The 15,266-nt window shown below is 35.5% G+C and overlaps 1 protein-coding gene across 3 annotated transcripts in view; it reads right to left on the bottom strand.

The window, feature by feature from the left end:
- PIK3C3 (phosphatidylinositol 3-kinase catalytic subunit type 3) overlaps positions 1-15,266 on the bottom strand; it is a 156,701-nt gene that overhangs the window by 44,012 nt on the left and 97,423 nt on the right. For all 3 annotated transcript variants that reach the window (XM_060028977.1, XM_060028978.1, XM_060028979.1), the window contains 4 exons: positions 13,215-13,343; positions 12,487-12,556; positions 10,249-10,313; positions 7,496-7,580 (listed from right to left, as the gene is read on the bottom strand). In XM_060028977.1, coding sequence (XP_059884960.1) covers positions 7,496-7,580; positions 10,249-10,313; positions 12,487-12,556; positions 13,215-13,343 — 349 coding nt within the window. The remainder of the gene's footprint in view (positions 1-7,495; positions 7,581-10,248; positions 10,314-12,486; positions 12,557-13,214; positions 13,344-15,266) is intronic.

Genomic DNA, 15,266 nt, shown 5'->3' with positions numbered 1-15,266 from the left:
CTTCTTATTAATTATAAATTACAATTAGTTTAATTTTTATCACTATTTACTTTGTTTCAAGTTGTTTAGCTATCTCTAGGAAAGTAATGATTAACATACACAGCAACAGTATTTTTGACCTAAAATTTTCATGTAACTAGACATGTATGAATTATGCCTGTCTCTGCTGATAAAGCAAGATGGTTTTTTTAAAATTTTTTGCGGTACGTGGGCCTCTCACCGTTGTGGCCTCTCCTGTTGAGGAGCACAGGCTCCGGACGCGCAGGCTCAGTGGCCATGGCTCACGGGCCTAGCCGCTCTGTGGCATGTGGGATCTTCCCAGACCGGGGCACGAACCCGTGTCCCCTGCATTGGCAGGAGTACTCTCAACCACTGCACCACCAGGGAAGCCCAGCAAGATGTTTTTATAAACTACTCTTTATCATCAAATTTGGTTTTTCAGTAATATTTCATTGTTATTACTGGATTATTTTCCAATGGAAATGGAAAATGTATGAAAAAGAGCCTTTTACCCTGCCTCAGTGTGTTAAGGTCATAAATATGTTGGATGATCATTTCAATAAATGTTTTTTAAGTCAAGTGAGACAGCATATGATCTTTCTCTCTTTCATATATATAAATGGTGGAGATGAGAATTTGGGGTGTTTCAATAATTCAAATGTCAACACTTAAAAGATAAAAGATTACATCTTGAAAAAGGTATCTGAGGCAAGAGTAGGATGATCCTTCGAAATTTTGAGGATATAAACAATATTCAGAATGATTTGAGATGGCACAGAGTAGATCAGAAGAGTTTCAGGAAAAATGAAGTTATTTTTTAACTATAATGGAAACACTATACCTGTCCAAGAGAATCTCGTCAAAAGGATGCTATTCATTAGTATTTGGACTTCATGTGAGATACACACACAAACATCTTGAAACTGGTTTTATAAAACAACTTTGACTTAAAGCAAAATACAGAGAAATATAGACAACTAAACAATACTATCTCCCTTTACTAGTAAAGATATGAGTGTGAGAATAATCAGTGTTCCCACATTTACTTGCATAATATAGATTTGACACCCTGCATAATCTGGAAAAAATGTCACCATAACTAATCGCATTCTTCTTACACTTTGCCAAAAACCTAAAACATTACTTTTTAAAATGAAAGTTATAATACATGCATCTATGTGATAATGCCCAACAATCAGATTCTAGTACAATGTTGCAACTTATTAAGCACTGAATCCTCTAATGAAAAATTCAAATGGCTTTCAACTTGCAACATTACCTGGAATGCTACCAAACTCACTGAAACACACAAAATTATTTTGTAACACAGCAGTATATATAGAAAACAGAAGGGAATTCAAAATAAGATGAAGAGAAGGCCTGACATCAAATCAGTTATCAGGATATGAATAAATATGAAATGCTTTTATTAGGAAGAATATCTAATTTGAAGTTAACTGTCCAGGTACAATCTAAATGGCTATTTTTTTTTACATTAAAAAAAGGCATATTTTCGTTAGCTCATGGGAAAAAATGGAACATTATATAAAAGACACAATACTATGACATTTAGCACATATTATGAAATATTGTTCCAGTACTTTTTTTAAGTGAGCAGGGTTTTCAAAATTTAGTCAATACTTATAGGTTGTGTGCATATATACTTTAAGTAGAAAAAGTTAACATTTCTTTATTAAATAGATTTACAAGGTAAAAAAATTTACAGTAACTATCAGAAAGTTAAGTAAAAAGACACGAGGTAATTGCTTGAGGGTATACAAAATATCTCAGGTAATAAAGTACTGAAAACTAGGTGTGGCAGATTAAAGATTCTTTAACATGCTTTTCATTTAAGATGGGAACTATATCCTTTCCCCTTGAATCCAGGCAGGTTCTGTGACTCCTATGACCAACAGAATATGACAGAAGTGACAAACTGCCAGCTTCCCAATCCAGGCCTTCAGAAACCAAAAGTTTCTACTTCTTGTCTCTTAGAATACTTCCTTCTGAAACCCAGCTCTGAGAAACACAAGCCATAGGGTAAGCCTTGTATGGTTGCCTTGATTGACAAGTCTTGCTGAAAAACAGTATAAGCTGCCAGCCATGTGAGTGATCTATCAAGCCTTTAGAAGTATATTAATTTTTTCAGATCTTAGAAAACACAGACTTAATGGAGAAAAAAGTGAATGGAAGAGAAAAGGGAAAAAAGGACAGAAGAAAGGAAGTAAAGCAGGAAGGGAAAGAGGGACAGGAGAGAGAAATACAGAGTGAGTAAGAAAAGGGAAACATTTTCTCTTAGATGCTTCAATTTTTTTTAGTCTTAAAATCTAAATACACTGTATGCGATCATTTTTATGGGTAAGCACAGTTACACGTAACACATGTAATGTTCCTTAGGTTAAAATAAGAATTAAAAACACAAGGAATATGAATATACATACACACATTTTATTTCAGTATTTTAAAAGTTCCTAGGAATATTATATTTTCTTTATACTTCTCAGCCAAAAATGTATCAAGTATAAATTTTGGAATAAATTATGTAGTACAAAATAACATGGAATACTACCTCATGGGAGCATTGTGAAAAATAAAAAAATGTCATGTATAAGAGAGCAATTTATAAGCCATAAAATGATAGGAAAGTTTAAATATAGTTGTTATATGTCTAGAAAATCCTCTACTTGCTTCCCCAAGCTTGACTGCTTAAGTAGAAATATGGACATAAACATAAATATAATATTTATGTAAAACAGGAATAACATGATATATGCCATACACTATTCAGGGCTCAACTCTAGTGTCAACTCCTTTATTAACCCTCCCTTAAACAATCTAGTTATTAAAAAAAAAAAATCTCTCAAGAAAATAAAAAATAATCCTCTAGAATATAAACTTCATGAGAATAGGCATAAGTGGCTGAAACATTTGAATTAATCCCTATGGCATGTCACTACTTATTTATTTCCAGAAAGGGACCATAAGTACTAATCTAAAATACCATGAGAGGCACCTCCTAACAGAGCACTGTTATCTTAGCTCTAGAGATTTATCAAAAATATAATTATTCCTGAAACACTTTTCCCACAGTCTACTTAATTGCTTACTCAAACTCAGGGAAAATCAAGGGAAAAATTACAACTTCCAGGAAGAAATAACTTATAATTACAAAACAGTTAAGTGATTGCAAAGATGAATCTATGGATAAACCACTAGCCAGACTCATCAGGAAAAAAAGGGACAAGACTCAAATCAACAGAATTAGAAATGAAAAAGGAGAAGTAATAACTGACCCTGCAGAAATACAAAGAATAATGAGGGATTACTACAAGCAACTACATGCCAATAAAATTGACAATCTGGAAGAAATGGGCAAATTCTTAGAAAAGCACAACCTCCTGAGACAAAACGAGGAAGACAGAGAAAATATAAACAGACCAATAACAAGAACTGAAATTGAAACTGTGATTAAAAATTTTCCAACAGGGCTTCCCTGGTGGCGCACTGGTTGAGAGTCCACCTGCCGATGCAGGGGACGCGGGTTCGTGCCCTGGTCCGGGAAGATTCCACATGCCGCAGAGTAGCTAGGCCTGTGAGCCTTGGCCTCTGAGCCTGCGTGTCCAGAGCCTGTGCTCTGCAACAGGAGAGGCCACAACAGTGAGAGGCCCACGTAAAACAGAAAAAAAAAAAAAAAAAAAAAAAAAAATCTTTCAACAAAGAAGCCCAGGACCAGGTGGCTTCACAGGCAAATTCTATCAAACACTTAGAGAAGAGCTAACACTTATCCTTCTCAAACTCTTCCAAAATATAGCAGAAGGAGGAACACTCCCAAACTTGGAGGAACGCTCCCAAACTCATTCTACGAGGCCACCATAACCCTGACACCAAAACCAGAGAAAGATGTCACAAAAAAAGAAAACTACAGACCAATATCACTGATGAGCATAGATGCAAAAAATCTTCAACAAAATACTAGAAAACAGAATCCAAAGGCACATTAAAAGGATCATACACCATGATCAAGTGGGGTTTATCCCAGGAATGCAAGGATTCTTCAATACATGCAAATCAATGTGATATACCATATTAACAAACTGAAGGATAAAAACCATACGATAACCTCAATAGATGCAGAAAAAGCTTTCAACAAAATTCAACACCCACATGTAATAAAAACTCTCCAGAAAGTAGGGATAGAGGGAACTTACCTCAACATAATAAAGGCCATATATGACAAACCCATAGCCAACATCATTCTCAATGGGGAAAAACTGAAACCATATCCTCTAAAGACCGGAACAAGACAAGGATGCCCACTCTTACCACTAATATTCAACATAGTTTTGGAAGTTTTGGCCACAGATATCACAGAAAAAGAAATAAAAGGAATCCACATGGGAAAAGAAGTAAAGCTGTCACTGTTTGCAGATGACATGATACTATACATAGAGAATCCTAAAGATGCTACCAGAAAACTACTAGAGCTAATCAATGAATTTGGTAAAGTAGCAGGATACAAAATTAATGAACAGAAATCTCCTGTATTCCTATACCCTAATGATGAAAACTCCGAAAGAGAAATTAAGGAAACATTTCCATTTACTATTGCAACAAAAAGAATAACATACCTAGGAATAAACCTACCTAAGGAGACAAAAGACCTTATGCAGAAAACTATAAGACACTGATGAAAGAAATTAAAGATGATACAAACAGATGGAGAGATATATTATTTTTTTGGATTGGAAGAATCAACACTGTGAAAATGACTATACAACCCAAAGCAATGTACAGATTCAGTGCAATCCCTATCAAACTACCAATGGCATTTTTCACAGAACTAGAACAAAAAATTTCACAATTTGTATGGAAACACAAAAGATCCCGAATAGCCAAGGTAATCCAGAGAAAGAAAAACACAGCCCAGAAATCAGGCTCCATGACATCAGACTATACTATGAAGCTACAGTAATCAAGACAGCATGGTACTGGCACAAAAACGGAAAGATAGATCAATGGAACAGGATAGAAAGCCCAGAGATAAACCCATGTGCATATGGTCACCTTATCTTTGATAAAGGAGGCAAGAATATACAATGGAGAAAAGATAGCCTCTTCAATAAGTGGTGCTGGGAAAACTGGACAGCTAGAATACTTCCTAACACCATACACAAAAATAAACTCAAAATGGATTAAAGACCTACATGTAAGGCCAGACACTGTAAAACTCTTAGATGAAAACACAGGAAGAACACTCCATGACATAAATCACAGCAAGATCCTTTTTGACCCACCCCCTAGAGAAATGGAAATAAAAACACAAATAAACAAATGGGACCTAATGAAACTTCAAAGCTTTTGCACAACAAAGGAAACCATAAATAAGACCAAAAGACAACCCTCAGAATGGGAGAAAATATTTGCAAATGAAGCAACTGACAAAGGATTAATCTCCAAAATTTACAAGCAGCCCATGCAGCTCAATAAGAAAAAAACATACAACCCAATCCAAAAATGGGCAGAAGACCTATGTAGACGTTTCTCCAAAGAAGATATACAGACTGCCAACAAACACCTGAAAGAATGCTCAACATCATGAATCATTAGAGAAATGCAAATCAAAACTACAGTGAGGTATCAGCTCACACCAGTCAGAATGGCCATCATCAAAAAATCTATAAACAGGGTTTCCCTGGTGAAGCAGTGGTTGAGAGTCTGCCTGCTGATGCAGGGGACACGGGTTCGTGCCCCGGTCCGGGAAGATCCCACATGCCACAGAGTGGCTGGGCCCATGAGCCATGGCTGCTGAGCCTGCGCGTCCGGAACCTGTGCTCCACAATGGGAGAGACCACAACAGTGAGAGGCCCACTTACCGAAAAAAAAAAAACAAAAAAAACTATAAACAATAAATGCTGGAGAGGATGTGGAGAAAAGGGAACCTTCTTGCACTGTTGGTGGGAATGTAAATTGATATAGACACTATGGAGAATAGTATGGAGGTTCCTTAAAGTACTAAAAATAGAACTACCATATGACCCAGCAATCCCACTATGGGCATACACCCTGAGAAAACCATCATTCAAAATGAGTCCAGTACCACAATGTTCATTGTAGCACTATTTACAATAGCCAGGACATGGAAGTAACCTGGGTGTCCATTGACAACTGAATGGATAAAGATGAGGCACATATATACAATGGAATATTACTCAGCCATAAAAAGAAATTAAATTGAGTTATTTGTAGTGAGGTGGATGGACCTAGAGTCTGTCATACAGAGTGAAGTAAGTCAGAAAGAGAAAAACAAATACCATATGCTAACACATATATATGGAATAAAAAAAAAAAAAAGGTTCTAATGAACCTAGGGGCAGGACAGGAAAAAGGACACAGATGTAGAGAATGGACTTGAGGACACAGGGAAGGGGAAGGGGAAGCTGGGATGAAGTGAGAGAGTGTTCTGGACATATATACACTCTCAAATGTAAAATAACTAGCTAGTGGGAAGCAGAGACATAGCACAGGGAGATCAGCTCGGTACTTTGTGACCACCTACAGAGGTGGGATAGGGAGGATGGGAGGGAGATGCAAGAGGGAGGGGATATGGGGATATATGTGTACATATAGCTGATTCACTTTGTTATACAGCAGAAATTAACACAACATTGTAAAGCAATTATACTCTAATAAAGATGTTTAAAAAAAAAGATGCATCTATAAAAGAGTAAACAGAATTTACACCTTATTCCTACTATTATGTCAAAACACTAATGACCTCTTTTTTCACATTTTCTATCTTTTAATCTTCTTGCACAGCATTTAAAACTGCTATGGTTTGAATGTTTGTGTCCCCTCAAAATTCACATGCTGAAATCCTAATGCCCAAGGTAGTGGTGTCAGGAGGTGGGAACTTCGGGAGGTGCTTAGCCCTCATGAATGGGATTAGCCCCCTATAAAAGATACCCCACAGGGCTTCCCTGGTGGCGCAGTGGTTGAGAGTCCGCCTGCCGATGCAGGGGACACGGGTTCGTGTCCCGGTCTGGGAAGATCCCACATGCCGCAGAGCGGCTGGGCCCGTGAGCCATGGCCGCTGAGCCTGCGCGTCTGGAGCCTGTGCTCCGCGACGGGAGAGGCCACAACAGTGAGAGGCCCGCGTACCGCAAAGAAAAAAAGAAAAAAAAAAAAAAAAAGATACCCCACAGAGCTCCCTAGCTCCTCCCAACAGGTGTAGATACAGTAACACGTCTTTGACCCAAAGAAGGCCCTCACCTGACCAGGCTGGCATCTTATCTCAGACTTCCAGCCCCCAGGACAGTGAAAAATAAATTTCTGTTGTTTGTAAGTCACCCAGTCTCTGGTATTTTGTTATTGTAGCCCAAATGGACTAGAAAAAATCCTAACATGTTCTAAATGTGTATGAGTATGGTAATATCAGGATAGCTTGTTTTCCTTTATTTCCACATATCAATGAAATGTAGTAAGTTGAAATACTTACCACAGCTTTTAACATAAGTATCCATAACTTCAGCACTGATCCCATTTGGCCCATTCTCACTTGGTGCGTATTTTCTAAAAAAGTTCTGAAAAGATATTATTTTCATGTTTATAAATTCAATACAATCCTTAAACAAATTAGCATTTAAAAATTGTAAATAATGACAAAAAGGTGTCTGGTGTACAGCAGTCAGTAATTATAAAATGTGGACTTTAGGAAGCATATTCCTCAGGAATCAGTCTTATTACTATGCTTATAGGCTAAGACAAACAAACAAACAAATAAATAAATAAAAGCCTGCTACTTCTATACCACAGGGGAAAACATTAAATAAACTTACTGCTATATCTCTATACTTAATTTACCAGTTTGTTTCACCTTTCTCTTGAATGTAAACATGAGGGGTTTTCTGGGTATCATACATTCTCCTAAAAGTGAACATGAGTTTTAAAAATTACCTTTTAAGTATGGCCACTGAAACACTGTTACCATTAATAAACTCAATAAAGTTACATTCCAATTTTCAAAATAATTAGAATGCAATGCTAAGAATTTTCAGATTCAGAGGAAAGTGATAGAAAGATAAATATAAGAGATGAAGACTGAACCAAAGAATTATAGGGGCACAATAAATACACTAGAGTGTCCAAAGAGTCTGGAAACACTGGGGAAAATCATGCATTTATTTATTTTTCCCCCAGATTACCAACTGGACCTATTCCCTTACATCTAGATGTTAAAGAAAAATACACAGTGTATATTATTTGAAAATACAACTAACATACTATTAAAAAAGTAAGTTTATCCTATGTTTTAAGCTTTTTGGAGCACTTTGTAAGTTTGACAAAGAATCTATATCTAGAATATATAAAGAACTCCTATAAATCAATAAGGAAAAGACAAATGACCCAACATGAAAATGTGCAAAAGATATGAACAAGCACTTCACAGAAGAAATAAATGGCCTACACGTATTTTTAAATACTCAATCTTTCAGGTAATCAGGGAAATGAAAACTAAATAATAATAAATACCAAAATTTAGAAGTTTGACAATACCAAGATTAGGCAAAGATGGGTAGCAATGAGAAACAGTTGCTTATAAAAACAATTATTTTGGAAAACAATTTTTAATTATCTACTAAAGTTGAAGATAAGATAAGCTATGACTCAGCAAAATTATTTACACAGATCACACATGAAACTAAGAATCAGGACACAAACTGTCATTGGTTTAATTTACAAAATCATAATTGCACAGAGCAACATAATAATTGATAACTTTATTAAACAATTACTTCAGTTAGAACCTGTGTTAAAGCTCTGCATACATTTCATGTCATCTTCAGAACAATTCTAGAGCTAGGTACTCTTCATCATTATCCAAATTTTACAGATATAAAAACTGAGACTTGAAGGGTATGTTAGGTGGTCCCCTACACCTCTGACAGGTTTGATTTGTTAGTTGGGGTCACAGACTCAACTTACAGTTGTACCACAGCAGTGTGTATTACAGTAAAAGTATACACAACAGGATCAGCGTGGGAAAAATACACAGGCAAAGCCTGTGAATTCCATGTGCAATCCTCCTTCCTGTCTTCTGTGAAGGCATACACTGAGCGTACTTACTGGGGGCTGGTCATACAGGCACCCTCTACAGTCTATTTAGTTCAGTAACTATCAAAATTCTAGAAGGAAAGCAGGTTGTTTGCTATAAATCATATTATTTGTACAAACAGTCTAGGTATGTGAACCACCCTTATCAGTTAAAAGCCAAGTTCTCACAGAAAGCCAAATACCAGCTAAAGGCTAACCTGCTTGCAAGGTTACACAAAATATAGCTAGAAAGCTGCAGAGCCAAACTTCAAACTCAGGCAGTTTGATGTTTTGAGTGTGAGCTTTTAACCACTGAACATGACTGTATCCCAAACCAAACAACAGAATCAACCACCTGTTTTGCCAACAAAACAGAGTAACGCTTTCTTGAAAATCTAAACTCCATACTGAATTACTGAGACACTCTAAACTGAGAAACACAAAAACACACTACAGCAAATATCCTCTATCAAGCCTTTCACTGTATTATTTTTCATCTCAGGCATATCAATTTTTCTGTGTGAATTATATACATTTTTCTTAGGAAAAAGAAAAATTATATTTAAAAATTAACAAAATAAACTATTAAGATGTAATAAGAATTCTGAATTAAACACTAATTCACATATTTAAAATGTACAAAAAAAAAATCCAAAGATATACATGGCTTAGTCCCAGAAAAAACTTGTCTTTTCTTATACTAAAGGAGAGAAATGACTTTGGAGGTGGGGATAAGGGTCTTAAAAAAATAATTGTGCAAAACATGTACAAGCAAAAATATCACCGTAGGACTGTTCTGACAAACAACAAAAATCGGAAATAATCAGAATGTTCACTGATGGCTAAATAAATTATAATATTTCCATACTTTGAAATATAATACAACCATAAACTTTAACAAATTTAAAATTTGTTTACCAGTTAATTCCTGATCTCCTATTATATGTTAGGCCCATTTTAAGGAACTGAACATCTACCATGGAAGCGTTTCTAACTGTTAGCATTATTTACTTCTCAGGAAAGGAAAACAACTTTAGGGAAGACAGGTGATAAAAAGAGACTGTCATTTCTAACTTTATATACTTTTTATAAAGATTGAAATTTTTATAATAAGAATATATTCATGAAATTTATAAATCTTTAAAATAGATACTATACCTGAATGCTTCCTTCTGTATCAAGAACTTCAGCAACAGGAACTGACTGGATAAATTGCATGAAGCCTACACAGAAACAGATGCATTGTATTAAGCATAGCTATTGGTGAAGCAATAAAAATAAAGATTCTGCTAAGAACAGTCTTCATTTGAAAATGTATACACTACAAACCTAATAGCTTAAAGAGGTCTATAAACATTGTATTTATCATACACTGGCATTTACATCATAGGAAATACAAGGAAACTTTAAAAAAAAATTAGCTGACAATCTGTATGCTTCTCAAGGCCAATTTCTATTATTATACACAAGGAACACAAAGTAATAGGCTAGGCTTCTTTAAATCTGGAATAAAAATTTCTTTCTATAGTATTATAACATATGTCAATTAAAATTATTCTGAATTTAAAATCATTTTAAGAAATCTGGAATTGTGGAATATCAATCACCTAACCCTAAAATTATAGTATATTCATTGGCTTTCTTTGTGTAATACTCCATCTTCTGCCATTCCCTGGAAATGATATAAGAGGGAAGTATAAATCCCTTAAACTACCAAAAAGAAGGGAAAGAAGATAGTATACAGGAGAATAAAGAGAAAAAGTAAATCTGGTAAGTCTAGGGACAACAAAAGAAGTATAAAACTACAAGTCTGTGAAAAAAAATCAACGTTGAATGATGGAAACTATTTCAGGATCATAACCATGATCTGGTTTTGGTAAGTCTTACATTATAATCATTCACATGCAAATTAGGAGACTGTATATTTCTTTAGAGTAAGAAATGTATCATCTATTCTTATAAATACTGAACAGTCTGCATTAATGCACTTAACAGACGTTTATAGTTTTTCTACTATGTAGCAAGAACTTCGCCAGATAAGCAAAAATAGAGCCTTGACCCTGCTTTCAAAGATCTTACAAGCTTGCAAGTTTTATTGGGATAAAAACTATGAACGAAAGAGAATAGCATAGGGAAACCTATATTACAACAGGGATCAGAGGACATCTGACATCTGAACCATGTTTTGAAGGATAATAAAGATTAATTAGTAAAGCGGAAAGGATATTAAAGACAATGATCATATAAGACTGAAAAGAGCATGGTACATTTGAGAAAATGGAAGGTGGCTGGTGTGGCTAAAGCCTAAGAAGCAAGGGGGAGAGTGGCAAGAAAGAGGTGACAGAGATAGGTGCAGAAGTATGTCATACCATGCAAGAACTTGTAAACTAAGCTAAGGCTTTTGTTTTTGTCCCAAGAGCAAATGAAAGCTAAATAAATCAATCTATGTAGGATGGTAGAATATTTGCACTTTTAACAAGATCATTCTGAGAGAAAAATGGGAACAGGAATTAAACCATCAAAAAGATTTGGGGGTGGCCCAGAGAAGGGCAGAAAACCTAAAATAAAACAGGTACTTGTTTCTTCAAGATACCTAAGGGTAAGAAGCTCTAAGAGTAACAAGATTATAAAATTTACAATAGGCATTAGGCAAGCATTCCTAGGGAATCTTCTGCCAAACTTCCAGAGGTTACTCAATATCAAAAAGACTTAGATATATATTAAAAAAAAAATTAGTGGATAAGGCAACATCATCTGCTGAGTGGCTTGTATAAGCAGGGCACAGCCTCTCTGGGTTTTAGTAACTCTCAGTAATGATTCCAGATACAGATCACCATGGAAGAAAACTACTGTAGTTTGTAGCTACTGAAAGTTTTTACTGCAAAGAAATACATCAGAAAGGTGCTAATTTTTCTTCCAAATATGTTGTTTAATGATTCCAAGAGGTATAAAAGGAAGGAAGGACAGAAGGAAGAATGGGAGGGACGGAGGGAGGGAGGGAGGGAGAGACGGAAGGTAGGCCAGCAGTCAGGAAGGCCCAAGTGGTCTTCAGTGTTACACATGAGTTCAATCTCTAACATTCTTAACACTTTTCAATTGGAAAAGGAAAAGTAGGGCTTCCCTGGTGGCGCAGTGGTTTAGAGTCCGCCTGCCGATGAAGGGGACATGGGTTCGTGCCCCGGTCCAGGAAGATCCTACATGCCGCGGAGCGGCTGGGCCCGTGAGCCATGGCCGCTGAGCCTGCACGCCCGGAGCCTGTGCTCCGCAACGGGAGAGGCCACAACAGTGAGAGGCCCGCGTACCGCAAAATAAATAAATAAATAAATAAATAATAAAAGAGGAAAAGTATACTCATTGGACACTGAAATAAATAATAATGTTATAAAATAAACTTACCATGTTTTGTACTAGTGGCTAATACTTTATAGGGCGTCAACTTCAAATCCAGATTTTCTTTTCGTAGCAGCTTAAGATCAAAAGTTATATTAACCAAATGAAAAGAATGTTATAAAATAGTTTTGCACGCAAGTACTATAGCACTTTAATACACAGAGATTTAGAAGGTAAACCTAAATTAAGGCTTAATTAAATCAATTAGTTAATTTAACTTTGATCATCAAAATAAATGTATTAAGCACTTTACACGGTGGCATGTCAAATTTCTTATCTTTTTCTAGATCACTGTCAGTTTTTGATGAACAGAAGGGTTCCTCCCAAGGATTTATGCAGGCCTTACTGGTCACAAAGTATTTTAGAACACAGAAAAAGGAAATGAGGACAAATATTTTCCTTTATAAGCCAGGGACAGAAACAGGATTTTAAAAAGAAGAAGATTTAATTGACTAAGAGGAAGAAAATTACTAAGTTTAACACTGAAAGAACTTAACTGGGAAAAACATTTTTATAAAAAGGAACACATGCAGTTTCATTTTATACTAATCATAAGAGCCATCCTGCAGTGTACAAAAACAACTAAATTTGCTCAAGATCAAGTGGAGATTGTTCAGCTTTCTAGGACTGCATCTGAATGTTGCAAAACAATTCTGTCCATGCACAGCATATCCACTAAATCATCAATTTCTAAAATGAAAATACGTTCCCTACCAACATAAGGTTATGTTCACCTTGTCCATGAGTGAAATGATTTGGAGAATAAGTTGATCTTGGCGTAAATCATCCCCATGCTTAAATATAACTGGATATTTGCCTCCATCTTCTGTCTTAAAGAATAACTGTGCAGGCATAAGGGCACTCTGGAAATAAAAATATTATTTTCAAATTATATAAGATGGAAATGTGGGGAAATTTATAATAATCTAAAGAAAAGAAATGAGTCTAATAAAGAAAACAAATAATAATAACCTTAATTTATACAGGCCATGAGAAATAATAGCATAAAAAGTATCAGACAGAGGGATGAACAGACGTGTGACAAAGCAAATACAGTAAAATGTTAATAACAGGATAGAAGAAGTGGGTATACAGTTGTTTACTGTGAAAGTCTTTCAACTTTGCTGTATGTTTGAAAACTTTCATATAAAATGTTGGGGGAAAAGGCAACAAAAATGCTTCAAAGAATATATGGTTAGAACCTACAACCTCTAGTGGACTGAAACTCCAAACTTCAAATTATCTTAAATTTGTAGTATCCTTTTATCACCTCAGGCAAAATTTATTTTATAAATTACCTTGTACCCTAGCTCACAAAAGCTCAAGAAGAACTGGAAGTGATCTTCCTAAAGATAAATGATAAGCAAGAGGTTCTTTGTTGTAATTTCCCTTTTCAGATTCGGATCTGATTCTGAAATTTAGATTTCATCTGAAATCTAATGCAAGCAGCTGACAATCTCAGGATAACTAAGCACTAATCCCAGTGCCTTAAGGGGTTCACTCCCCATGGAGATCTAGCTTTCATTCTTAAGCTAAGGTCTACAAAATACTGTTTAAAAATATTGAAAACTAGGTGCATAACCTTTTCAGCTCTAAGGAGTTCATAAAAAGACAACAGGAATTCATGGATTCCCCTACAACTCTGTGCAGACATTTCAGTGTATGTACAAGCATATGGGTAACATTCTAAAGTATCCAATCCATCACTTTCATTGGACCCTTAAAGACATTCATGACTCAAAAATGGTTAAGAATTATAATGCTAGAGTTATGTAGTAAACACTCTAGAACCATTAATTGCTAACTGCAATTCAGAATTTTTAAGAATGCCCACATACTTAATAAGAGCTGGAAGAAAAAAATCAGCACTGAATATTAGGATTAAAAAGATGTCCCATGATATTTTATTGACCATCTACTTTGTGTATATAAGACATAATTATAAAATTATATTATTAAGGAAAAAATGGATCCAGAATACACCTAACAATAATGATAGATTCTTATGCCCCACTCTTACAACTCCTGCTCTATGTCTTAGATATTCTTTTTTATCCTGTTTGCAAAAAAATAATAAAACTCCTTTTTTGATTCACTGGTTTTGATTAGTCCTAAGGGAATGAGAATATTAGAAGCAGGTCTTATGTGGGAGTTCTAGCAAGAACTAAGAAATACTTGCATTTTCTCTCCTGTACCAGCATTTTTCAAATTGCAAGATATAATTCAATAATGAGTTTTAAAACCAATTAAATACGTTGCAAACATTTAAAAATTAATGCAACAGAACAGTTTTTAAAAGAATAGAAACTATTAGAGTCCATAATATGCAGTAAGGTTAAGTACTGCTTTATGAAACTTACGTTGCAGTTGTGTGAGCTGGGCTGCCATGGGCTGCCTTTAAACACACCCTTAAAAAAATCAACCATTTTTTACTGTAATCACACCCCTTTTCATATACCCAAGTTGTTGATCTATGAGCCCTTTCTTATCTGATACAAAGTAATATCCCAATGCAACTTATGCCCTTCCACCCTTAGAATCAGAAGACCTAAAACATCATGCCTCAGAGAGACCTTTCAATATGATGCCCAGCAGATAATGATGCTTCTTCACAAGTAATGATGCTCAGCCCTTTGGCCTGCTTAGAGAAGGCAGCTGCTACCAGTTCTTTCTAACTATCCAGGTGGTGGCCAGCCAAAAGAAAGTCTGGCATGCTATTAAGGACTAAAGAGAATTACTACACTTGAAAATACAAGAAAAAATTTAAGTCATAGGTTAACTAGAAC

The sequence above is a fragment of the Delphinus delphis genome, chromosome 13 (genome assembly GCF_949987515.2).
Source record: "Delphinus delphis chromosome 13, mDelDel1.2, whole genome shotgun sequence".
NCBI lineage: Eukaryota > Metazoa > Chordata > Mammalia > Artiodactyla > Delphinidae > Delphinus > Delphinus delphis.
Note: the sequence above shows the minus strand (reverse complement) of the source record. Positions and strands in the feature narration are given on the sequence as shown.